We start from the raw sequence: 24344 nt of genomic DNA on the forward strand, positions 1-24344 counted from the left end.
TTTCCACATGAGCCCTATTACCTCCACACTTTGTCCAACTCCAGAAACACCAAGACCCCTCAACTCTTCCACCAGAGACGTCTTCCATCTACCCAACATCCCAAAATGACAGAGGCTAAGACGCTGGTGTAAACAATGCTTTATGGTGGATGGAGCAGGGTTTGAGACAGGGGCAGGCCTCCAGGTAATAAATAACATGTATTCAGTACTCGCAACAGCAGGGCCAGGCAGGAAGTTGGGGCCAAAGGGCCCTGGTCTCAAGCTTTGGAAGCTCTTGGGTTCTGGTTAGGGGTTCAGGGGTGAGGGAGACAGAGGTTAGCCAAGACAGAGGAAGCAGCAGCAGGAATGGGTTCTCCCTTCCCCTGTGGCTCAGTCTTGCCCCATAGCCAGGCCCCACCAGGCCAGGGAAGGAGGACAAAGTGGCAGGGCAGCTTTTCTGGGGCTGGAGCAGGTTGGGGCGTGGCCTCCTGGGGCCTGGGTCTAGGCCCCAGCCGGAAGGGCAGGGCTGGTCTTGGAGAACAGATGAGCTGAAAGAGAAGAAGTTGGTGACCTTAAGGGGTCTTGGGGCCTGGCTAGCTAGTGTCTGTGTCTCATTTCCGAGTGTCTTCCTGATTGCCAGTCCATACACTTTGCTTTCTCCCAGAGTCTCAATTGTTTGTTTCTCCTCTGCAGGGAATTTCAATCTCTCTGTTTGGCCCGGAGAGCTGTCTGCATCTTGGAAAGGAACCTGGCAATGTCTAAGGACCACAAGGCCACTATCTCACCTTTGTATCTCTGTCCTTCTATGTCCGTGATCTCACCCTGATTCTAGGCTTCATTCCAGCTTTTTCCAAACTAGACAGACACATTAATTAGTGGTTCCTGTTTTGACTGTATAAAGCATTATCTGGAAGCTTCTAGAAATCCTCAAATTACTTCAGAATCTCTGGGGTAATTCCTGGGCATCAGTAGCTCTTACGCCCCCTTTCTAACAGATCCAATGTAGAGTACTGCATGGATGCCAGGCCTTGACTAATTGATTTATCAGATAGAATAAAAAATAAAAGATGCCTGGCACCAGTGTTTCACGTCTGTAATCCTAGCAACTCCAGAGGCTGAGGTCTGAGGATCACAATTCAAAGCCAACCTAGGCAGGAAAGTCCATGAGACTCTTATCTCCAATAAACCACTAGAAAACTGGAAGTGGCGCTGTGGCTCAAGTGGTAGAGCGCTCGCCTTGAGCTGAAGAGCTGAGGAACAGCACCCAGGCCCAGAGTTCAAGCCCCACAACTGACAAAAAAAATAAATAAATAAAATAAAAAATTAAATTAAAGACATCCCAGGGATGTGTGAGATAAAATAATGGAGGTTAAATATGATCAAACTGTGTCATATGCATGTGTGACCATGTTGCAGTAAAACCCAGTATTTTGTACAATTAATATAAACTACTAATGAAATTTCTTTTTAAAAAAATGTGTGAGCAAACCGGGCACTGGTGGCTCATGCCTGTAATCCTAGCTACTCAGGAGGGTGAGATCTGAGGATCATGGTTCAAAGCCAGCCTGGGCAAGAAAGTCCATGAGTCTCCTCTTCAGTGAACAATTTAGAAAAGGCCAGAAGTGGTGCAGTAGCTCAAGTGGTAGAGTGCTAACCTTGAGAAAAAGAAGCTCAGGGATGACACCCAGGTCTTGAGTTCAAGCCCCTCTACTGGCACACACACAAAAAAAAGTGAGTCATATGAAATAAAAATATTGGAAGTCAGGCACTGGTGGCTCATACCTATGATCCTTGCTTCTCAAGAGGCTAAGATCTGAGGACTGAGGTTCAAAGCCAATCCAAGCTCAATTAACCCAGTAAAAAGCCAGAAGTAGAGACATAGCTCATGTGGTAGAACCTGAGCCATAAGCAAAAAAGCAAAGCAAAGGCTCAAGGCTCTAAGTTCAAGAACGATTACCTGTACATACAAACATACACAGAAGAAATACTGGTGGATAGAAATGGAAAGCAGATTGCTGGTTGACAAGTGTAGGGGGAATGGGAATGACAGTGTCATGAACATGCAGTTTTCCTTCAAGGTATCAAAAATGTTTGCTGCGGGCTGGAAATGTGGCTTAGTGGTAGAGTGCTTGCCTAGCATGCATGAAGCCCTGGGTTTGATTCCTCAGTACCACATAAACAGAAAAATCCAGAAAGCATTGTGGCTCAAGTACTAGAGTGCCAGCCTTGAGCACAAGAAGCTCAGGGACAGTGCTCAGGCCCTGAGTTCAAGCCCTAAGACCAGCAAAAAAAAAAAAAAAAGAAAAAAAGTTAGCTGGGCCACTTGGGGGCTCGTGCCTGTAATTGTAGCTTCTCTAGAGGCTAAGATCTAAGGACCAGCCCAGGCAGGAAAATGGGTGAGAGTCTTAGCTCTAATTAACTATCAAAAAGCTGGAAGTAGAAGTGTGGCTCAAGTGGTAGAGTACCAGACTTGATTTTAAAAAAAAATATATGAGCATGATGCCCTGAGTTCAAGCCTCAGAAACAGCACACACACAAAACGAAACGCTTACAACTTAGAGATGATAGTTGAACAACTTAGTAAACATACTAAATGTCACTGAATTGTTCACTTTACAAGGCCCTGGGTTCAATTCCCTACTACAGAAAAAGAAGGAAGAAAAGAGGGAGGAAGGGTAGGAGGAAGGGAAGATAGGAGGGAAGGAGAGAGGTGAGATCAAGGTTATGTTAGGTGAACTTAACCTCAATTAAAAATAATAAAGATAAGCCGGGTGCAGGTGACCCACGCCTGTAATCCTAGCTACTCAGGAGGCTGAGATCAGAGGATCACAGTTCAAAGACAGTCTGAGCAGGAAAGTCCATGAGACTCATCACCAATAAACCACCAGAAAGCTGGAAGTGGCGCTGTGGCTCAAGTGGTAGAGCACTAGCCTTGAGCTGAAGAGCTGAGGGACAGCGCCCAAGCCCAGAGTTCAATCCCACAACCAAAATAAATAAATAAATAAAACAAAACAAATAATAATAATAAAAAGATAATAAGAGTTTTAAAATAAAAACAAGAGCCAGGCACTGGTGGCTCACACCTGTAATCTCAGCTACTCAGGAAAATCGCAGTTCAAAGCCAGCTGGGGCAAGAATCCATGAGACTATTATCTCCAATTAACTACCAAAAAACTGGAAGTAGTGCTGTGGCTCCACGTGATAGAGTGCTAGGCTTGAGCAAAAGGTACTCAGGAACAGCACCTGGACCCTGAGTTCAAGCCCCTGACCGAAAAAACTAAACTAAAATAAACAACAAAAACACAAAGAACATTGGTAGAAAACAATAAAATATGATTAAGCCAGGCATTAGTGGCTCACACCTCTAATTCTAGCTACTCCAGAGTCCCAGGTAGTAAATTCCTCTAGACTACCTCTCCAAAAATAATCGACAAAAAGCTAGGCTGAGCTAGATGCTGGTGGCTTATGCCTGTAATCCTAGCTAGTCAGGAAGCTGAGATCTGAGGCTCATGGTTGCAAGCCAGCCCAAGCAGGAAAGTCTCTGAGACTCACATCTCCAATTAACCACTCAGAAAACCGGAAATGGCACAGAGGCTCAAGTGGTAGAGCGCTAGCCTTGAGCTGAAGAGCTGAGGGATAGCATTCAGGCCCAGAGTTCAAGCCCCATGACCAACAAAAATAAAAAAGCAAGGCTGGCCGGGCACCGGTGGCTCACATCTGTAATCTTAGCTACAGAGGAGGCTGAGATCTGAGGATCACGATTCAAAGCCAGCCTGGGCAGAAAAGTCTGTGAGACTCTTGTCTCCAATTAACCACTAGAAAATTCAAAAGTGGTGCTATGGCTCAAGCGGTAGAGTGCTTACCTTGAGCTGAAGAGTGCAGGGAGAGCACCCAAGGCCCAGAGTTCAAGCCCCACAACCAACGAAAAAAAGCAAGGCTAGAGGCATAGCTCAAGTGGGAAAGCACCAGCTAAACAAGCACGGGGCCCTGGGTTCAAGCCTCAGAACTGGCACAAAAAGAAGAAACCAAAAAAAAAGGGGGGGGGAGGATTGGAAATAGTGACCCATACCTATAATCCTAGTACTCAAGAGGCTGAGGCAGGAAGATCACAAGTTTGAGGCCAGCCTGGGCTGCATAGCCAGAGCTTGTCTCAGAAACCATCAAAACATTCATCCCCCATCCACCTCCCCAGCAGGCTTGTTATTTGCTCCATAGCTCTTCTCACCCTAACCACACATATGTTTGTTTATGCTCTGTCTCCTCCCAAGAGACTGTCAATGCAAAGGGATAGTGGTTTTTGGCCTGTTTTCCTGGCTACAGTCTCCCCAGAGCCTTGACCCCAAGCCTTGGCACACAGTAGGTGCTCACTGCATAGGTGAAGCCCCTGAGTGAGCTGGTCAGGGCAGGCAGAGACCTGGGGGTGAGGCAGACATATGGGTACCCTGTGGCTGGGAATGTGGCTTATTCAGCCCTCGGCCACTTTTTCTTTTGGCAGTTGTGGGGCTTGAACTCAGGGCCTGGGCACTGACCCGGAGCTCTATTGCTCACGGCTAGCACTCTACCACTTTGAGCCACAGCCCCATTTCTGGTTTTTGAGTGGTTAACTGGAGATAAGAGTCTCATGGGGACTTTCCTGCCAGGCTGGCTTCAATCTGTGATCCTCAGATCTCAGCCTCCTGAGTAGCTAGGATTACAGGCATAAGCCACCAGTGTCCAGTGAGGGCCATTTTTTATCTTGCAGCTACATTTTCTGTGTCTCCATGTCTTCTCCGCACTACCACCCCCTCCCCTACATCCCAATGTCCCCAGTGTCCCACCTGACCCTGCAGGTCTCAGCAGCCACAGGGCTGAGGGGCCACGGCCTGGGCACTCCGAGGTTGCCGCAGCTGGCGGAGGGACGCATCACCATACTGAATGCCAGAGCCCATCCTTTCGGGGTCCAGCTCACCTGTGGAATGGGGGAGGTCAGCATTGTCCCCTCGGAGTCCTTCCAGCCCTGCTTTCCACCTCCCAGCCCCACGGGGCTCACCTGAGTCAATCTTGTTGAGGATGGTTCGGGCACACTTCAGGAATGCCTCCTCCACATTCTCGCCCGTGAGAGCACTGGTCTCAAGGAACATCAGCTCTGGAGACAAGGCCTCCATCAGTCTCTGTCTCTTCTCCACTTCTGACTGGTTCCCCAAATGTCCCCTCCACCCTTTGCCCTCACCGCAGCCCTCTGCAGCAAGTTGCTCACTTCCCTGGCACCCACCTAGCTCTTCCATCCTGGCTCAGCAAGCAAGGCAGCCTGAGTCACATGACTCCTGGGTGCTTCCACAGCTTTCCCTGTCTCTGGTCTGTCCTCTCTGGCTTTCACTCTTACTGTCTTATCAATGGGGTATCTGACCCCAATCCACTGCACTGAGAGACCTGTGAGAGCTATGCCTTGGACTGGGTTCACCACTGAATCCGCAGTACCACTTAGCACAGCCTCAAACCCACCAGTCACCCATCACCCATAGGATAAGATCTCAGGGAAGGTGAGTTGGAAACAGGATTCAAACCCCAAGTTTTGTAGTGGCAAAAATCTCTATATCTAGAGGTTACAAAATGTGGGGAGGCATAGCTCTTTTTCTCTCCCTCAAGACTAGCACATTTAACCTTTGAGCCACAGCAGTTCTCTTTTTGGCGTTTTGCTAGAGATGAGTCTCTTGGACTTGACTGCCTAGGCTGGCTTCGAACAAGGATCCACAGATCTCAGCCTCCTGAGCAGCTAGGATTACAGACCTGAGCCACCAGCGCCCCAGCACCTAGGGCCATCTTGAGTTTACAACATCCTGTGCTATTTCCCTAGACTAATGGATATTCTATAAAGCCAACCCCATCTGGGGTGGGGAGGGCAGATGATCTCCTGGGCAATGCAGGGATCCCCCTTTCCCAGCTAAGGGTCCTCAACCCCCAAGTGGCCACACATCTCCACAATTACATATGAACCAGATCCCTGTGTCTCCACCTTCAGGACACAGCCACTGAGAGCTAAGAAGCATATGGGCGCCATGTACTGTCCAATCTCTCTGCCCCCACTGGTCAGTCTCAAGCTCAGGCCTCACCATTCTCCTGGGCAAAGCGGGAGGCCTCCAGGAAGGTGACCTCACGCTCAGGGTCCAGGTCCTTCTTGTTGCCACAGAGGATGACCACGATGTTTGGGCTGGCCAGTGTTCGGGCGTCGGTCAGCCAGGCAGCCAGAGAGTTGTATGTCTCCCGGCTGTGGAGAAGAAATAAGAGGAGGAAGGCAGCATGGGAGAGGGGTCGTTGGGGCCCAGCTGGCCCACACCACCCCCCCCACACCCACCTTGTGATGTCGTACACCAGCAGAGCTCCAGCTGCCCCTCGGTAATAACTCCGCGTCACCGACCTGTGGGGCCAGGGGGACCCAGTCACCCCCAAGGCTGGGGTCTGCCCGGGACTGCCCCCCTCTGCGGAGAGAGACTGGTGGTTCGGAGGCCCCTCTTCACCTTTTCGCCCATCCAACCCCCCCACACACACAAAAAAACACTCTAGCTTTCCTCTGGTTGAGATACAATTTCTCTTCTTTGCCTCAGAGCAATTGAGTCTGACTATAAGTCTCGCGCTTTGTTTGTCTGTCTTATAAACATGCACCACCCTACCCTGCTACTTTTAATCTGAGAGCAATGGTCTCTGTTTCTGTCTCTCCTACTCTTCATGGCTGCCTGCTACTATTGTGAAATCACTGGTGACACTGCACACCTCAGTCTCCCGCCATCCCTCCTTGGGAGCCCAGGCTACCTACCGAAACCGCTCCTGGCCAGCCGTGTCCCAGATCTGTAGCTTCACCGTCTTCCCACCCACGCTGACCACCCGGGATCCAAACTCCACACCAATCGTGTGGTTGGAGTCCTGTTTGACTGGGAGATGGAGACAGACAGAAAGTAGTGCAGAGACTCAAGAGGAGCCCCCATCCTCTACAGACCCATTCTCATTACTGGGGTCACTGAAGACCTAGCAAAGAACATAGACCAAGGCAAGGGTGAAGAAGCTAACAACAGAGCTATTGTATAAGTATGGCCATCCCAACCCGTGCCACCAGCTGCCCACCTGCCCTTATCTAGGTCCAGATCCACAGCTCAGTGCTCCCAGGCCACTGCCAAAAACTCACACTTGTTCTCAATGAACTGATGAAGCAGACATGACTTTCCAGTTCCTGCACTGCCGATTACCAGGAATTTGAAGAGGAAGTCTATGTGGATGGGGTTAGAATCAAGGACAAAAAGGGAAACAAGAAGAGTTAAGAGCCCAGCCTTGGTGGCTCACACCTGTAATCCAAGCTATTTAGGAGACTGAGATCTGAGGATGGAGGTTTGAAGCCAGCCTGGGCAGGAAAATCCTTCAGATGCTTATCTCCAATTAGCCACCAAAAAACTATAAAGCGGAGCTATGGCTCAAGTAGTAGAGTGTCAGCCTTGAGTGAAAAAGCTAAGGGACAGAGACCAGACTCTGTGTTGAAGCCTTAGTACCCCCACTAAAAAATAAAATAAATTATGATTTCCCATTTTTCTAGATGAGAAAAATGAGGCCAGAAAGATTAATTGATTTGCCTGACATCACACAGGAAGAGCTGAATTGCAAACCCAAGCCAAACATCTTATGAGTGCAAGATCTTCCTGCCTCTACCTCCTGAACAGCTGGTAACATAGGCATGAAACCTGCGCGTGGCTACCACTAAAGAGTCTAAAGAATGACATTTAATCAAGGTTGACAATCTAGCCTCTGTCCTTCTTTGTTCTTATGGAACTAGAGATTGAACCCAAGGCCTCCCTTGCCAGGCAATTCTTCTACTTGCTTGAGCCATGCCCCATCCTTTTTATAAAGTTTATTTTGTGAGGCTACTAAGGCTTAAACTCAGGAACTGGGGGTTCGGGCCTTGTCCCTTATTTTGCTCAAGCCTAGTGCAGCTCCACCTCTGTCTGTTTGGGTTGGTTTTTTTTTTTTTTCTTGGTGATAAGATTCTTATCTTGGAGATAAGAATCTCAAAGACTTTCCTACCCATGCTGGCTTCTAACTGGGAGCTTCAGATATCAGCCTCCTGAGCCACTAGAGTCCAGCTGTATTGATCATCTTGTATGGCCTTTGAGTGATGTCATAAATATCCAAATGGCCTTTGGCACTCTTGCACCTATATAGCTAGCCTTCAAGTTATATTCTCTGAACAGGGGATCTTTGTGTTTAATCCCTCTGCTTTTCTGGACTTGAATGAGTCGATGACCAGCACCCTGAAACCCTTGCATCCACCTGATTGTACATTCACACTGATTTTTTTTCTATTTCCCTATCCTCTTCTCCCCAGACTCCCCTCAACCCTATTCTCACGCTTAAGTCCCATCCCTTCACCACCCTAACTCAAGGACAACCTAGGTACCAAGTTCATTCCAGAGCAGCCCAGGGCACAGAGCTAGACCCGGAAGCGCGACCCCTGCCATTCTCGCGAGTGTCCCGCCCATTTCTTCCAGACTCCGCCCCTTCCGTGAGGGTGCCCGTCTTCCCCTCCAGGCCTATCCTGAACCCATCCTGGCCAGCTCCCTCAAATCCCGCCTCGGACCCTCCACAAGCTCCGCCCACCCACCCCCGACCCACGAAACCCCTCCCTGCTCCCGCCCAGGCCCTGCCCCTGTTGCTGTAGGCCCCGCCCCCTGCGCCGAGAGCCCCGCCCCATTCCCACAGGCCGCATCCTCTGTGGGCCTGGACCCCGAAACCCCTCTAGCTTTAGCCCACCGTCCTCACCGTAGGTCTCGGCCATGACTCGGTCGCGGCCGCTAAGGGCCGCAAATATGGCGCCGCGGCCGCGCCTGGCTCCTCGGCAGGCAGCCGCTCCACTCCGGCTGCAGCCCCGGCTCCTTCCTACTCCCGGACCCGGCGCCACCACTTCCGCCTCCACCCGCCCCCCCCCACCACCACTACCTCCCCAACACACACCGCTCCGATGCGACCCGCTAATGCTGCGGGATGCCAGGCCACGCTTTTCAAAGCAGCGATTGGTTAACTCCGCGAGCAGGGGGCGGGATAAGAGACATTGATTGGTAGAGGAAGAGGGGCTAGTCGAGAGGGGCGGAGCCAAGACGAACGATTGGTGGGGCAAGTGGGAAGGGGCGGGACAGAGACGGCTCCTCCAGCAGAGGAACGGATTTGGTCAGGAGTCAGGGGGGCCATTTAAGACTCCTGATTGGATAGGAGCGGACACAGGGGCGGGGATACGAATTCGAAGAAGGGACAAGGACACGATTGACAGCAGAGGAACGATTCTTGAGCTGGAGGGGGCCAGTTGTTAGTCCAAAGGCAGGAAAGAAGAAAACTGGAAGGACAGGTGGCCAATTCCTCTTCAACAACCTTTGCATATAGTCTCAAAGAAAACGCGTCGGTGGCTCACACCTGTAATCCTAGCTACTCTCAGGCTGAGATCTCTGGATTGCAGTTGGAAGTCAGCGTGGGCAGCACAGCCTGTGAGACTCTTATCTCCAGTTAACCCCCCCCCCAAAAAAAGCCAGAAGCTCAACTGGTCTAGCGCTGGCCTTGAGTGAAAAAGCTAAAGGACAGTGGCTCAGGGCCTGAGTTCAAGCCCCAAGACAAGCATGCACGAACGCGTGCGCTCGCTCTCTCGCTCTCAAAAGATGGTATAAAGCAGAGGACGGCTTGTCTAGTATGCCCGTGCCCCTGGGTTTGGATCTCTTCCACCACAAAGGAAAAAAAAAAAAATGAAATAAAGCCGCTGTCCGGCAGGTGCCACCTCGGTGGTAGGGGGATCGGGGTTGGAGATCAGCCTGAGTTGCATCTGCAATTTATATTCTATTTACGATGCGTCTTCTCCCTTGCTCTTTGTTGTCCCCAAACTAAGTTTAGGAGCCCTTGTTGGGTACCCAGCTTGCAGTACGGGCTTTCACTAGTGAAAGTCAACCTAGCAACTGTGATGTCACCACTTTCAGGAAGATGATTGGTTAGATTCAGGACCCTGCGAAACATTTCCTTTGTAACATCCCTAACCCACCCAAAAAACCACAGAAAGAGGCAGTTGCACTGGGCTGATATATTTTGTTTAAAGCACAGCAGGGACAGTGGTAGGCTGAGTTCACTGGCAGTAGAAATCCCATTTCTGAAAAAGAGAAAGGCAAAACGTTGGAAAGAAAATGAGGAATTATGCCACAATGGATCTAGCGGTTTTAGCAAAAAAAAAAAAAAAAAAAAAAAAAAAAAAAAAAAAACAAACGTGTAGCCACAGGAACCAGATTTGGCCACACAAGACCTATGCAAATTGACCGAGAGTCTTCTAATTGATGCTCCTCCAAAGTAGATAAGGGCCTGATACAGTGGTACTGGGTAAGACCTGCAACTCAGCAAGCTGAGGCAGGAGGATGGAGAGTTTAAGTCCAGCCTAAGCAACAGAGAGGATTGTCTCAAAGGGAGGAAAAAATTAGGTGGCTCACACTTGTAATCCTAGCTACTCAGGAGGCTGAGATCCAACGATCCTAGTTCAAAGCCAGCCATGACAGACAAATCCGATACTCATATTTCCAATTAATCAGCAAAAGCCACAAGTGGCTGTGTGGCTCAAGCAACAGAATGCCAGGTTTTTTTTGTTTTTGTTTTTTTGGGGGGCCTGAACTCTGGGCCTGGGCGCTGTCCCTCAGCTCTTCAGCTCAAGGCTAGCACTCTACCACTTGAGCCACAGCGCCACTTCCGGCTTTTTTCTTTTTGCTTATGTGGTGCTGAGGAATTGAACCCAGGGCCTCAGGCATGCAAGGCAAGCACTCTACCACTGAGCCACCTTCCCAGCCCCGGAATGCCAGTTTTTAACAATAGAGACAAGTGAGAGAGGGAGGCCCTGAGTTCAAACCCCAGTACCAGCGCTCACACACACACTCACACACACATACATGAATTTGTCCCAACTCAAACAGCAAAGCAGCTGCAGAGCCTATTTGCCCATCATACTCCCAAGGGTCTTCCCACCAGAACCCTGCCAGCCCCAGGAAACTCACATCTGTCTTCACATCAACTTTGCCAGGTTTCAGAGTCTGGTCCTCTCGGACAATACTACTGGGAAAATAGCCCAGACGAGCAGCCAGATCTCCATAATATTCTCCCTGGACCTGAAGAAGAATTGTTGAAAACCTGATCTGGGAAGACGGCATTCCTATCCCAGCTAAAAGCCTCTATGCTCTCCTCTCTTGGATCTCCACATGCCTACCTCCATCTTTCCACTAAAATGTCAACTGCTCAGAGGCCCTCCCTGAGCACTCCTAGTCACTCTGTAGGAATACAGTAGCCCACATTTACTTTTTTTTTTTTTTATGGTTTCCTTATTGTCTTCCTTCACTAGGAAAGGTTTTCATTCCCCGTTCTATCTTTGATACTCAAGACAAGAAGCTGGTCCCAGGCACAGTGGTGGATACGTTTAATCCCAGCACTTGGGAGCATGAGATAGGAGGATCAACTTTTGCACCAGGGGTGTGTACAGTGAGTTCAAAGCCAGTGTAGCTACATATCAAGACCCTATCTCCAGGGGAAAGAGAAAAAGACTTGGTGCTAAATGATACCACAGTTACTAGAGTAAAAATAAAGTAGCTAGATGGCTGCTGGTGGCTCACATCACCAACCATTCAGGAGGCTGAGATCTGAGGATCATAGTTCAAAGCTAGCTCAAGCAGGAAAATCCATGAGGCTCATCTCCAACTAACTACAAGTGGTAGAATGCTAGCCTTGAACAAAAATTCAGGGACAGTGCCCAGGCCTGAATTCAATCCCTATGACAAACAAGGTATGTCACAGAACTCTCTCCCCTTCCCCCCCCCCGCACCCCACTGTACCCCACCCTGCCTCTGGTTTTCCCTTCAGGTGAGAAACAAGTTTTGCTCTGACCCCAGCCCCATATCCTTCCCTGTCTCCCTGTCTCTCTCCCTGTCTGTCTCCTTCCAGACTCACACTTCCTCCCCAGAAGAGGCGGCCACGGCCTTTCAGCTTGGAGAAGACATATACAATTTGGCCCCTGTGTATGGTCAGGAATCGGCAGTCGGGGGCCACGTAGTCCTGAAGGGCCACCGCCATAGAAATGGGGTCTGGGGAAGGAATAGAAGGGAAATGACAACAGCTTCCACACAATCCACCAACCCAAACCCCCAACTCCTGGGTCCCCCCACTCTTACGGCTGCACTCCTCATCCGCACAGAGTTTCCGTTCAGCCAGCTTGGGCATGGGGCGGCCTGCCCCTCCAGGCCCCGGGAAAGCACACAGCAAGAGGATGACAAGAAACAGTGCAGACCCCGCCATCATGGATTGTGAGCAAGCAAACAAGTGGGGTCTCTTTCCTCTTGCCATCCCTCCCTTCCTCCCCTCCTGAGACACAAGGAAACCTGTGTTCTCAAGCCTTGTCTCCGCCCTAAACCAAACTTCCCCCACCACACTCACCATCCAGATTGGCAGCCAGAAGCACTTCCAAGGTAAGAGCAATCAGTCCAAGAAAATGCCCCCAGATGGGCCCCAAAGCAAACCAGGCCACTCCAAGTGAGTCACCCCTCCCCTCGCCAACCTGAGGCCAAGATATTCAATTCCATCATCTTTTGAGTCAGCTAAGTAATCTGGACTCTGGAACTTTGCTATCTCCCATTGTCCCCAGGGACAGAACTAGATCAAGTGTAGAAATCCATCTTGGAATTACCTTGTGTGGGGTAGGGGAGGGGTGGGGGCGCAAAACAAGGCAACCTTTGATTACCTGGGCCAGCCTCAGAGCTCAGATGCTGAGTGAGCCCCTATTCTGGGCCTCATGCAATGCCTCCCCTTCTATTGCTCACTAGCAAACTGCGGACCAGATGACCAGGGCCAGGCTAAGTCCTCCTCTCAAACCACCCCTCCTAGCTATAAAATGGAGATTACAAAAGCAAATTTCTACAGTCTCCCAAAGGTACATTTCAGATGATTTATTTACTTATTTATTGGTTGGAGGGGCTAGACGATGTCCCTGAGCTTCTGTGCTCTCCTGCTTTCCAGGTTTTGTTTTTGTTAGTCATGGGGCTTGAACTCTGGGCCTTGGCGCAGTCCCTCAGTTCTTCAGCTCAAGGCTAGCACTCTACCACTTGAGCCACAGTGCCACTTCCAGTTTTCTGATGGTTTATTGGATAAGAGGCTCATGGACTTTCCCACCTGGGCTGGGTTTGAACCTCGATCCTCAGATCTCAGCCTCTTTAGTAGCTAGGATTACAGGCATGAGCTACTGGTGCCCGGCTCACTTCCAGGTTTTTGTGGTTAATTGGAGATGAGTCTCACAGACTTTCCTGCTCCAGCTTTCAACTGTAATCCTCAGATCTCAGCCTCTCTAGTAGCTAGGATTACAGCAATGAGCCACCAGAGTCCAGCTTTTATAGATGGTTGGCATCACCTAAGGAGAGGCAATTATAATCCCATTTCACAGGGCAATGATGGTGTATATAGATTTTGGACTGGGAGAAATCACTCAAAAGGCTAGAGCCCCCAAGTTCAATCCACAGTACACACACACACACACACACAAAGCCAGATTTAATGGTATATACTTGTAATTCCAGCTACTTGGGAGATTGAGAAGTTGGAGGATGGGAAACATTGAGATCCCCACTCAAAATTAAAAAGTAGCTGGGCCCTGGTGGCTCACACTTGTAAACATAGCTACTCAGAAGGCTGAGATCTGAGGATCATGGTTCAAAGCCAGCCTGAGCAAGAAAGCCTGTGCCTGTTATCATAATTACTAAAAAGATAGAAGGGGAACTGTGGCTCAAGTAGTAGAGTGCCAGTCTTGAGCAAAAACAGGAAGGTCTGAGTTCCAAGCCACAGGACTGGCAATTAAAATTAAAGGAGTAATTTTTTATATTCATTGAATAAATATGATTATACACATTATGTTAGTTCCTATTCTTGGCCTTGGAGACTCATCAGGAAGTGAAAAACTTGTATAGGGGCAGACAAGCAGTAAACCCACCTCGGCTAAACAAGTGTGTGAAGAAATCAGGGTAGGTTGGTGAAGTGTATGCTTTGAATGGTGAGGCCAGAGTTTCTGTCCCCTCCCAACCCCCCAAAAAATGATTATTTTAGAACACACTATGATTAGCTGTAGCCCATAATGGTTGAAATTAATTTCCCAAATCTCAATTTTACTTATCCATTGCTGCATAATTCATGACAGCAAAGTATCCTAGATCAAGGCTGCATTAAACAAATTTGTAATTATGACTGGCAAAGACCCTGTAGAGATTTGGTATTATCTGTGTCTTCAGGTATGATCAAGAGGTTCAGCGGCATTCCCCCCAGAAAAGCAGAGGGGGGTCCCCCACTGTCTTCATGTGCTGTAGATCTGGCAGGAAATTTCAAAAGCATGAGGAACAGAGGGTGAAGGTTATTCAATGTGGCCATATCCACTTCATCCAGGACCCCACCCTCCACCCCAACTCCCATGGAAAATTTATTTCTCCTCCATAACACAGGCATTCCAGCAGGGCCCTGAGAGACACAATTCTATTCATGAGAATGCAAATGGGAGCCCCGCTCCATTCCTTTCTTCACAGTCCTCGAACCCTGAGGTCTCTCACTCGACCCCAGGCCCTCTGTACTGCTTCCAGACCTTTCCAATGGCCTGCATGTTCTGGGTCTTTTCTGGAGGTTCAGCCCAGGGAGTACTCAGCTCCAGCCTTCACAGACCCTTCTGCAATGCTGTCTGTAGTTTTCCTTTTCTGTCAAGCTGAGGAGAAACCCAGGGCCTGGAGTCCAGTAATATGCCATGGCCAGAAACAGGAAGTGGTGGATATGAACACTCCTCTCTCACCTGTACACCTGTTTCAGATGCATGCGCAAGAACCACCTCCCGCCCCGCTTCCCAACCTCTGGATTGCCAAGTGAGCACTTTTTTTTGCTATCATTAGCACATTTACCATTGGCTTACTGCACACCCGATCCCCACCACAGGAGACAGCAAGCACACACTAAGTGTGCTGTGGGTGTGTGCACAAGCATTATCCTGGTATTAACAGAAGAAAATCAAAATACCACCAGGACATGGATAGTCCTTGGGGTAATGGTGGGGGAGGGGGGTTGGGAAAGAAGGGTGGTTTCCCAGACTGGAAATCAGGATCAGCTGATCACAGAAGCCACACATCACAAGCACCAGGTGAGACATTTCCACTTGCCCATTTGCATTAAGGCCGCACCACGGAATGATGGCAGCAACCCCGTCCTCCTTTCCTGACCTTCACGTCATGTGGGGAGAAAGACTACACATTCCCCTACAGTAGACAGGGGAGAGGAGGAGAAGGAAGCAGCATCCAGACAAAATGGGGTACTCTTAACAAGTGCATCTTTGTGTGGTCTACAATCTGCCTAACTTGCACAGGGCAGTTAGAAAATAAAACCGGTCAGCCGGGCGCAGTGGCGCGTGCCTGTAATCCCAGCTACTCGGAAGGCTGAGCCCGGAGGATCGCTTGAGTCCAGGAGTTCTGGGCTGCAGTGCGCTATGCCGATCAGGTGTCTGCACTAAGTTCGGCATCAATATGGTGACCTCCCAGGAGCGGGGAAACACCAGGTTGCCTAAGGAGGGGTGAACCGGCCCAGGTCGGAAACGGAGCAGGTCGAAAATAGAACCGGTCGGGTGCTGGTGGCATACCTGTAATCCTAGCTACTCAGGAGGCTGAGATCTGAGGATTGCGGTTCAAAGCCAGCCTAAGCAGGAAAGTGTGTGAAACTCTTTTTTTTTTTTTTTTTTGGGTCCGGTCGTGGGGCCTGAACTCTGGGCCTGGGCACTGTCCCTCAGCTCTTCAGCTCAAGGCTAGCGTTCTACCACTTGAGCCACAGCGCCACTTCCAGCTTTTTTCTTTTTGCTTATGTGGTGCTGAGGAATCGAACCCAGGGCCTCAGGCATGCAAGGCAAGTGCTCTACCACTGAGCCACCTTCCCAGCCCCAAGTGTGTGAAACTCTTATATCCAATGAACCCCCGGAGAACCAGAAGTGAAATCGTGGCTCAAAGTGGTAGAATGCTAGCCTTGAACAAAAAAGCTCAGGGATAGAGCCCAGGCCCTGAGTTCAAGCCTCATAAGAGAAGAGAAGAGAGGAGGGGAGGGGAAAGGAGAGGGGAAGAGAGAGGAGGGGAGGGGAGGGGAGAAGAGGGGAGAGAAGAGAAGACACAAGACAGAAAAAGAGCCAGAAGTCAATATAACTTAAGTTTGTGTAATGTTATTATACAAACTGTGTGTTTTCCCAAAATTCCATGAGATCTAAAAGCCTGGTGTGTGTTGATATGAAGGGAAGGGAAGGAACCATAGAAAGCAAAAAAATAATGGGACAGACAAACAGTTGTGAAAAAAAACAAACCTCAAAAAACAAAAACAAAAACAAAAAAAACAACACTTTAATTCCAGCCTAACAGCGCCAGGTGCAATGTCTGGGGACAGACTCTGGGTACAATGCTGTGTGGCGACCACGCACTCACACACGGCTCTGAGAAGGCCCCCAAGGTGGACTTACCTTCAGGGACTGAGCCAAGGGGGACAGAGGTGGCCCCAGGACGGGGTTGGGGGCAGTCCGGGGCAGGGGAAGGGTGCTACTTCTTGGCAAAGGAGATCTTCATGGCGTTGTTCTGGGTGATCTTAAAGCCTTGCAGGGCGTCTCGAGCTGCCCCGGCCTGAACCTCATTGTCAAACTCCACGAAGGCAATGTCGTGCCGCCCGGGGACCAGGCGGACCTCTTTAAAGCCAGGGAACCTATGAAGAGGGAACAGCAGATCTCAGGGCTCCGCCCCTCATGTCAGCACCTAGTGAACAGATGCTAAACATCCTACAGAGGGCAGGACAGGCTCTCACAACAGCCAGATTATCAGGCCCAAAATGTGGACAGTGCTAATAGGACAACAGGCAAGCACCAGTGCTCATGCCTGCAATCCTAGCTACTCAGGAGGCTGAGATGTGAAGATCATAGTTCAAAGCCAGCCTGGGTAAGACAAGTCCATGTGACTCCTATCTCCAATGAAACAAACAAACAAAAACCCCAGCAGTGGAGCTGTGGCTCAAGTGGCAGGGCACCAACCTTGAGTGAAAAAGTGCAAGGACAGTGTCTAGGCCTTGAGTTCAAGCCTCAGGAAATGCACATACACACACAAAAGGCTCAGAACCTGGAGTTTACTGACCCCCTCCTCAGAGGCTAAACCAAGACCAGCGTGACCCCCATCTCCACAGATGGCCTCTCCCACAGCCCCAGACTGGAATCCTCCACCTTCCACCTTCCATAGCAGTCCCTGCTGCCTGCCAGGCCTGAGCTGGCTCAGGGGGCTAAGAGCACAGCCCTGAGGCCCACTCGCGTCATTTCCCTTTGCGGCTGCACTTACTGGTTGAAGAGCATGGACAGCATCAGTTCGTTGGTCTCCTCCGGCAGGTTGGTGAGGAACAGAATATGATTGGGTGGGTTCTCAGAAAGCTGCAGAGGAGGGAGGGGCCCAGTGTGAACACCAGAGCCACAAGGGGGGGGGGCTTGGTGGCCCCACATGCACTCCTACATTTCTATCTGCACCCCACGCCTCCAAAGTGCGGTACAAGGCCAGCTGCACAAACTGGCACGTGGCAGATAAATCTAGATGCTGGCCTCTGCTCCGGCCTCCCCCTGGCCTTCACACCTCCCAACAGGCTGATGCCTCTGACTAGGCCGCCCTCCTCACTCCCTGCTACTTGCCCTATACTTTGGGATCCCCGCTCCAGTACCAAGAGGGCTGCCCAGATCACTCCATCTAAAACAGCTCTCTACCACCCTGCCCGTTCTGTTCCCCTATTCTGCTTTGGAGGACTGGGGAGGCACAGGACACTTACAGGCTGGGCAGGTGGCATCTGCCCTGGCATGAGCTGCTGCGGGGGCATGGCTCCTGGTGGGATCTGTCCTGGCGCGAGGCCTGGTGGTGGAATCATGCCAGGAGGCGGCATATAGGGCGGCTGTCCTGGCATGTGGTGCATGATGCGTGGGGCTTGAGTCATCGGCGGCATGCCCATGCCCTGCAGAGGAAGAGGATGAGATCGACACGCTAAGGAAGGAGGCGAAGCCAAGGGAAGGCAAGTTACAGTGCCCTCAGATGAGAGACAAAAAGAGCCAGGCACCAGTGGCTCATGCCTGTAATCCCAGCTACTCAGGAGGCTGAGATCTGAGGATTGTGGTTCAAAGCCAGCCCAGGCAGGAAAAGTCCCCGTGAGACTCTTCTCTCCAATGAACCACTCAAAAACCAGAAGTGGCACTGTGGCTCAAGTGGTAGATCGATCACCTTGAGCTGAAGAGCTGAGGGACAACACCCAGTCCTAGAGTTCAAGCCCCACGACCAACCAAAAAAAAGAGAGAGAAAGACAGAGAGAGAGAAAAGAGCCCACACTCAGCCAGGTGTAAGAGTGCATGTCTGTAATCTGAGCCCTTGGGCTGGAGGATTGAGTTCAAGGTGTGTCTGGGCTACACAGCCATAATCTGTCAAGAAAATAAAAAAGGGATAGGTATATATGGATATTTCTAGACTCTTTTGTCTGCCCCATTGGTATGTCTTTTCCTGTTTATTACTAGCCTTATATCCAGTGCCACTTATCCACTAAAGTAATTTTCTACATAGACAGTGATTTAAAAGACATGGACAGCAGGCACTGGTAGCTCATGTCTATAATCATAGCTACTCAGGAGGCTGAGATCTGAGGATTGTGGTTCAAAGCCAGCCTGGGCAGGAAAAGTCCATGAGATTCTTTCTTCCAATTAACAACCAAAAAACCACAAATTGACACTGTGGCTCAAGTGGTAGAGCACTAACTTTGAGCAGAAAGGCTCAGGGACAGCACCCAGGCCCTGAGTTTAAGCCCCATGACTGACCAAAAAGAGCGAGAGAGAAAGAGAGAAAGACAGACAGACAAACAGCAAAATCAAGGTGAAGAAAGAAATCAGGCAATAGATAATGGAGAAAAATAAACTTCAGAAATAGTCCAGCAGAGGAGATAGGTATTAAAAAAAGAGAACCTACCCAGGGGAGGTGCTTGAACCTCCCCTGCCCCTCCCAGAAAAACACTGTATTTGCTTTAAAAAAAAAAAAAAAAAAAAAAAAAAACGAAGAAGAATCGGGTGCCGGTGGCTCAACATCTGTATTCCTAGCTACTCAGGAGGCTAAGATCTGAGGATCTCAGTTCAAAGCCAGCACTGGCAGCAAAGTCTGTGAGACTCTTATTTCCAGTAAACCACTCAGAAACCAGAAGTGGCACAGTGGCTCAAGCGGTAGAGTGCTAGCTAGCCTTGAGCTGAAGAGCTGAGGGACAGCACTCAGGCCCAGAGTTCAAGCCCCACACCCACCAAAAAAGAAAAAGAAAAAGAAAAAAATGGAGCCAGGCACTGGTGGCTCATACCTGTAAACCTTGGAGGGTTCCTCAGGAGGCTGAGATAAGGGGATCATAATTAGAGGCCAGCCAGGGCAAGAAAGTCTCTGAGTCGCTTATCTTCACACCAAAAAAATCTAGAAGTGGTGCTGTGATTCAAGTGGTAGAGTGGCAGCCTTGAGGAAAAAAAACAACTCAACTCAGAGACAGTGCCCAGACCTGAGTTCAAGCCCTAGGACTGACACAAAAAAGGAAGGAAGGGGTCTGAATCCCAAGAACGATGTCTCCCCACCTAGCCAGAGCCTGATGCTGCTGGAGGCCTGGTGGCTTACCGGGACAGGCCCCTGTACAGCTCCCACTACAGGGGCAGCGGCCCCACCCTGCACAGCCTTCTTGGCCGATGGGGTCTCCTGGCTTTTGGGCTTCCTCTTCTCCCGCTTGCGGTCCCGTTCCACAAAGGTCCCCTTCATCTTGGCAATGATATCCGAGTCCGTCTTGGCATACTGGATGCGCTACCAAAAACAGAAGGGAAGGTGTGGGATTCAGAGCCAAACTGCCTGGGACCCACCGGGAACTTGGAAAAGAACCGTTACAGAAACTGCTTGGCTACAATTTTACTCATGCCCAAACTGGGGATGCTTCCCATTGGGAAAAGAGGAGGGTTGAGTGTAAGTGCTAGAACGGGCTGTACCTGACACACAGTGAGAACGCTGGGGTTTTTAGGGGACAGATGGAACCGCCTCACCACCAGCCCCATGCAGGGGAGCTTCTGCTCACACATGGACAGAGCTCAGCGGTGCAGGTGCTAAAACTCACCCACTCAGCCCTCTAAGGGACAATCTATCTGAGGCTGGGCCCCCACTCCAGGCCTGGAGGACAGCCAGATGAGCACACAGAAGCCCTGTCCAATGGAGCACGGTCAGCATGGCAAAGAAGGCTGAAACATGACTTCAAACATGTTGACAAGTGACATCTGCAGACAGGGTGGCCAAGAAAGGTCTCATGGAGGTGACATTTGTCCAGACCACAAAGGGGGTTGGGGAAGAGCCAACCATGAGGCTATCTGGAGACAGAGCCTTCTAGCACAGGAATGGCCACAGAAAGAGCTAGGCCTGCTGACACTGATGAGAGGGAGGAAGAAAGCAAAGGCCCCAGGTGGTCAGGAACCATCATGAGTGAAGACTATATTTGTCCTAGGAAGCTTAAGGCTACAGTGTTGGAAGCAGGAGAGCAAGGAATCCTCACTCAAGTCTCGAAAGGAGCCTTGTGGTGTGGACAAGGAACTTGGGGAGCAGGGCCCTCATGAACAGGCAACTGCCATCTGCTCTGACTAGGCCTGAAGCACAAAAGTGCAAGAAGCAGGCAATATATACTGGGTGCTGGTGGCTCATGCCTATAATCCCAGCTACCTCAGGAGGCTGAGATCTGTGGATTGAGGATGGAAGCCCATCTGGGCAGGAAAAGTCTGTGAGACTCTTATCGCCAATGAACCACCAGATAACTGAAAGTGGTCCTGTAGCTCAAAGTGGTAGGCTTGAGCGAGAGTTCATGACAGCACCCAGGCCCTGAGTTCAAGCCCCACAACTGACAACAACAACAACCACAAACAAGAAGCAGGTGACAGTAGCTATGTGTTTTGATAAAGTTCAAAGGACTTTCTAACAAAATTCTCTCTCTGTCTCCTTACCATGGGCTTGTCATAGAAGGGGAAACCCTGCATGGAGCGCAGGGCATTGGTGGCACTGCTGACTTCCTTGAAGATGACAAAAGCCTGACCCCTCATCTTCAGGCTCCGTGATACCAGGATATCCAGAATCTGGCCAAACTGGGAGAAGATGGCATACAGGGACTTCTTCAGTTCTGTGGGCAGGGAAGAGGAAGAGAAGACCACATTGTAACCAGATGCCTATGTTCCATATCCTAGGACTCGACTGCACCAACTAGGGGACAGAGCATCCAGAATGTCACAGGTCAGTCACCTCTCCTGACTGCACAGTCACAAGAGCGGAGAACAAGCAGGTTGGGGACAAGAAGGTGCTGGAGTGCATCATGGGAAGGGCTCAAAACAGTATCTGGGCTCACACCTGTAATCCTAGCTACTTAGGAGGCTGAGATCTGAGGAACACGGTTCAAAGCCAGCCCAGGCAGGAAACTCCATGAGATTCTTATCTCCAATAAACCACTAGAAAACTGGAAGTGGCGCTGTAGCTCAAGTGGTAGAGCATTTGCCTTGAGGTAAAGAGCTGAGGGACAGTACCCAGGTCCAGAGTTTAAGCCCCACGACTAACCAAAAAAAAAAAAAAATCTACTCTTGTGTGCATTGACACAGGGGCTTGAACTCGGGACCTGGGCCCTGTCTCTCAGATTTTTTTTTTTTGCCAGTCCTAGGGCTTGAACTCAGGGCCTGGGTGCTGTCCCTGAGTTTCTTTTGCTCAAGGCTAGCACTCTACTGCTTGAGCCACAGAGCCACTTCCACCTTTTTCTGTTTATGGAGTACTGAGGACTCGAACCTAGGGCTTCACGTATGCTAGGCAAGCACTCTACTTCTAAGCCACATTCCCAACCCCCTGAGCTTTTTTTCACTCAAGGCCAGCACTCTACCACTTGAGCAAAAATTCTATTTCTGGCTTTTTGATGATTACTTGGAGATATGAATCTCCTGCACTTTCCTTTATAAGCTGGCTTTGAACCACAATTCTGAGCTCTCAGCCTCCTGAGTAGCTAGGATAACACTCAGAAACTACCAGTGCCTGGTAATAACCTAAATTCATTCCATCAAGCTCCTATGGTTCTTCTGATAGTTTTCTTTTTTTTCCTCCCCTTTTCACGTAGCTCAGGCTGGCCTCTGAACTCTCAGCTGCTCCAACTTCTGAATTTGGGGGGGAGGGCAGGTGGCGGGATACAGAGGTACAACACTATGCCTGATCTTGTGACCAACTGTCTAGAGATGGTAGTAAGAGTTGCCATTCATTCTCCCTTCAGTCCACTGGGTATAACTAAAAACTCTAAGAGTTTTGTTGCTTACAAGAATTGAAGTGGCTTGAATTTGTTTTGGTATTGAGGATCAAAGTCAGGACCTTACACATAGTTAGGTTGTGTGTTTTCCCCATTAGCTACATCCCAGGCAAGAGGTGAGAGAGCTTTTGTTATTGTTCTTGATTTGTTTAAAAACAAGACATAGCTCTGTGACACTGGCCACCCTTAAACCTCAGATCTTTCTGCCTGCAAATGCTTGGACTACAGAGTGCACCACTACTCCCAGCTCAAGAATAAGTTTTTGTTTTGTATGCCAGTACTGGGGCTTGTACTCGGGGCCTTATGCTCTCACTTGGCTTTTTCCACTCAAGGCTGCCCCTCTACCATTAAGCCAACCTCCACTTCCAAGAATAAGTTGTTCTAAAATAGATTTTCATTCCAATAACCAGGCACTGGTAGCTCATTCCTGTAATCCTAGCTGCTCAGGAAACCAATATCCAGACAGCTGTAGTTCAAGGCCAGCCTAGGCAGAAAAGTCTATGAGCCTCCATCTCCAAAATAAGGAATAAAAAGTAGAGGTGAGGGTGTGGCTCAAATGGTAGTGGGCCAGCCCAGGAGGATCAAGGCAGAGCTCAAATCCTAGTATGTAACAAAGAAATGGGGGAAAAAAATAAAACAGCAGTCTCCTGCAGGTTTAATGTAAGGATTACATATATTCAACATTTACAGCCTGACAGACATGGTGGAACAAACCTGTAATCCCAGTTCTGGAGTGGAGGTAAAGAGGATCTAAACAATGAGAACACCCCTGAAATCAAGACAATCTCAGTTTCTGTGCTCGAAGATGTCACAGGCCAGTGGAAAGACAGCCTGATGACTCGCAAAATGATCTGGGGTTCAGGGGAAGGCAGGAGAAATCCAACAAGGCTTCTTGTAAGAAAGATCCTGTATAAATTAGTGCCTAAATGAATTACCAATGCTAATCAGGTTCAAGGGCAGAGCATAGGCTGGACATGGAGGCAGAGGTTATTTACAAACCCCAGTGGGGTTAGCCTCCCCCCCTCCCCCCCCCCCCCCCGTTTGGTTGGAGGATACAGCAAGAGTGAATGCTGGAAATGGAAAGGCATCAACTCATGCCGGGCAATCTACAATCCAGACTACACCAAGAACTTACCATCTTTCTTGATCTTCTCGTTGAGGTTGTTGATATAAATTGTATGGTTGGGGCGGGTCTCAGGAACTGCCATGCTGTGAGATTCTGAGGTAGAGCTTAAAAAAAAAAATTTAGAAAGTGACTTTAGTCTGAGTTACTCCCAATCTTTTGACTCAACTGCCTTACGGGGTCTGCTCAGGGATGGATAAGAGGAAAACAGGCAGGCTCTCGAGTTGTGGGACTTGACGGAACACCCAGGGAAACAACAATGCGTGCGTGGGACTCCTGCTCCTCCAGAAAGCGTGCTTAGAGCAACCTCCAAAAGTTTACTACAACTCCCAAGATGCACCACGCGAGCCAATAGGCGGAGCGTCCCAAGCGGCGATATCTATTGGTCCATAGGGAAAAGGGGCAGTGAGGGCGAAAAACCCCGGATGTACAGCCAGTTAAAGAAAGCGGCGATACTTTCAGATAACCTGAACTCCTACAACGCAAAAAAAAAAATCCCCAAACGACGTGCGAATAGGCCCAGCACCAAGTACTCCGCCCACCCTCCCGGGGGCCGATGGCTGTTCTGTGGTCTAGATAACTTACCAACAAAAGCCGCAGCTCCGGCAAATAGCTTCAACTACGTTCCCTCAGACCGGACCACAAAGCTTCCTCCCTGGCCCCACCTCTGCTTTCCTGAAAAACCAATCCCCGCACGGAGATTCGGAAGATTGACCAATCAGAGTCAGTCTCATCCCCTCGGCTCCAACTTGCCAATCAAAAAGACGCCTGGGTTCCCGCCTCAGTAGAAAAATCCCGCCCCCTGCGAGCGTTCCGCGCTCCGCCGCGCCCCGGCCTACGGGCCCAA

At 49.9% G+C, this 24344-nt stretch overlaps 3 protein-coding genes across 4 annotated transcripts; all 3 read right to left on the reverse strand.

The window, feature by feature from the left end:
- Positions 1-124: 124 nt before the first annotated feature.
- On the reverse strand, positions 125-8912 carry LOC138812952 (ras-related protein Rab-4B). Its single transcript, XM_070001216.1, has 8 exons — positions 8758-8912; positions 7136-7216; positions 6770-6884; positions 6311-6373; positions 6069-6223; positions 5009-5104; positions 4797-4927; positions 125-527 (listed from the first exon to the last, which is right to left on the reverse strand). Exons 1-7 carry the CDS (start codon positions 8771-8773, stop codon positions 4812-4814), a joined length of 642 nt encoding a protein of 213 aa, XP_069857317.1. The 5' UTR covers positions 8774-8912; the 3' UTR covers positions 125-527; positions 4797-4811.
- Positions 8913-10038: 1126 nt separating this feature from the next.
- Positions 10039-16277, reverse strand: LOC138812986 (melanoma-derived growth regulatory protein-like). The gene is made up of 4 exons (XM_070001228.1): positions 12171-16277; positions 11950-12083; positions 11007-11117; positions 10039-10120 (listed from the first exon to the last, which is right to left on the reverse strand). Exons 1-4 carry the CDS (start codon positions 12433-12435, stop codon positions 10097-10099), a joined length of 534 nt encoding a protein of 177 aa, XP_069857329.1. The 5' UTR covers positions 12436-16277; the 3' UTR covers positions 10039-10096.
- A 92-nt stretch (positions 16278-16369) lies between these two features.
- LOC138812966 (U1 small nuclear ribonucleoprotein A) lies at positions 16370-24181 on the reverse strand. 2 transcript variants are annotated; one of them, XM_070001218.1, is made up of 7 exons: positions 24083-24181; positions 23510-23604; positions 21047-21219; positions 19692-19871; positions 17839-18018; positions 17364-17452; positions 16370-16743 (listed from the first exon to the last, which is right to left on the reverse strand). In XM_070001218.1, the coding sequence occupies exons 2-7, from the start codon at positions 23580-23582 to the stop codon at positions 16584-16586; spliced, it is 855 nt and encodes a 284-aa protein (XP_069857319.1). In that variant the 5' UTR covers positions 23583-23604; positions 24083-24181; the 3' UTR covers positions 16370-16583. The 2 variants fall into 2 exon arrangements, with proteins under 2 accessions (XP_069857319.1, XP_069857320.1); XM_070001219.1 differs by lacking the exon at positions 24083-24181 and having other exon boundaries at positions 23510-23783.
- Between the last annotated feature and the right edge of the window lie 163 nt (positions 24182-24344).

Source organism: Dipodomys merriami, unplaced genomic scaffold (genome assembly GCF_024711535.1).
Source record: "Dipodomys merriami isolate MVZ:Mamm:240054 unplaced genomic scaffold, mDipMer1.0.p SCAF_106, whole genome shotgun sequence".
Classification (NCBI taxonomy): domain Eukaryota; kingdom Metazoa; phylum Chordata; class Mammalia; order Rodentia; family Heteromyidae; genus Dipodomys; species Dipodomys merriami.

What these genes read in the sequence shown, in the direction of transcription:
- LOC138812952 (XM_070001216.1), bottom strand. An exon ending in GCTGGCCAGGAGCGGTTTCG is followed by an intron (nt 6,374 to 6,769) that starts GTAGGTAGCCTG and finishes CTGGCCCCACAG; the next exon opens with GTCGGTGACGCGGAGTTATT. An exon ending in CCGCTTTGCCCAGGAGAATG is followed by an intron (nt 5,105 to 6,068) that starts GTGAGGCCTGAG and finishes CCTTGTCTCCAG; the next exon opens with AGCTGATGTTCCTTGAGACC.
- LOC138812986 (XM_070001228.1), bottom strand. Translation starts at nt 12,435, where the DNA reads ATGGTGAGTGTGGTGGGGGAAGTTTGGTTTAGGGCGGAGACAAGGCTT. An exon ending in TGCGGATGAGGAGTGCAGCC is followed by an intron (nt 12,084 to 12,170) that starts GTAAGAGTGGGG and finishes TTCCTTCCCCAG; the next exon opens with ACCCCATTTCTATGGCGGTG. An exon ending in AAGTTGATGTGAAGACAGAT is followed by an intron (nt 10,121 to 11,006) that starts GTGAGTTTCCTG and finishes TCTCTTTTTCAG; the next exon opens with AAATGGGATTTCTACTGCCA.
- LOC138812966 (XM_070001218.1), bottom strand. Translation starts at nt 23,582, where the DNA reads ATGGCAGTTCCTGAGACCCGCCCCAACCATACAATTTATATCAACAAC. An exon ending in CGAGAAGATCAAGAAAGATG is followed by an intron (nt 21,220 to 23,509) that starts GTAAGTTCTTGG and finishes CCCTGCCCACAG; the next exon opens with AACTGAAGAAGTCCCTGTAT. An exon ending in CCTTCTATGACAAGCCCATG is followed by an intron (nt 19,872 to 21,046) that starts GTAAGGAGACAG and finishes TGTTTTTGGTAG; the next exon opens with CGCATCCAGTATGCCAAGAC.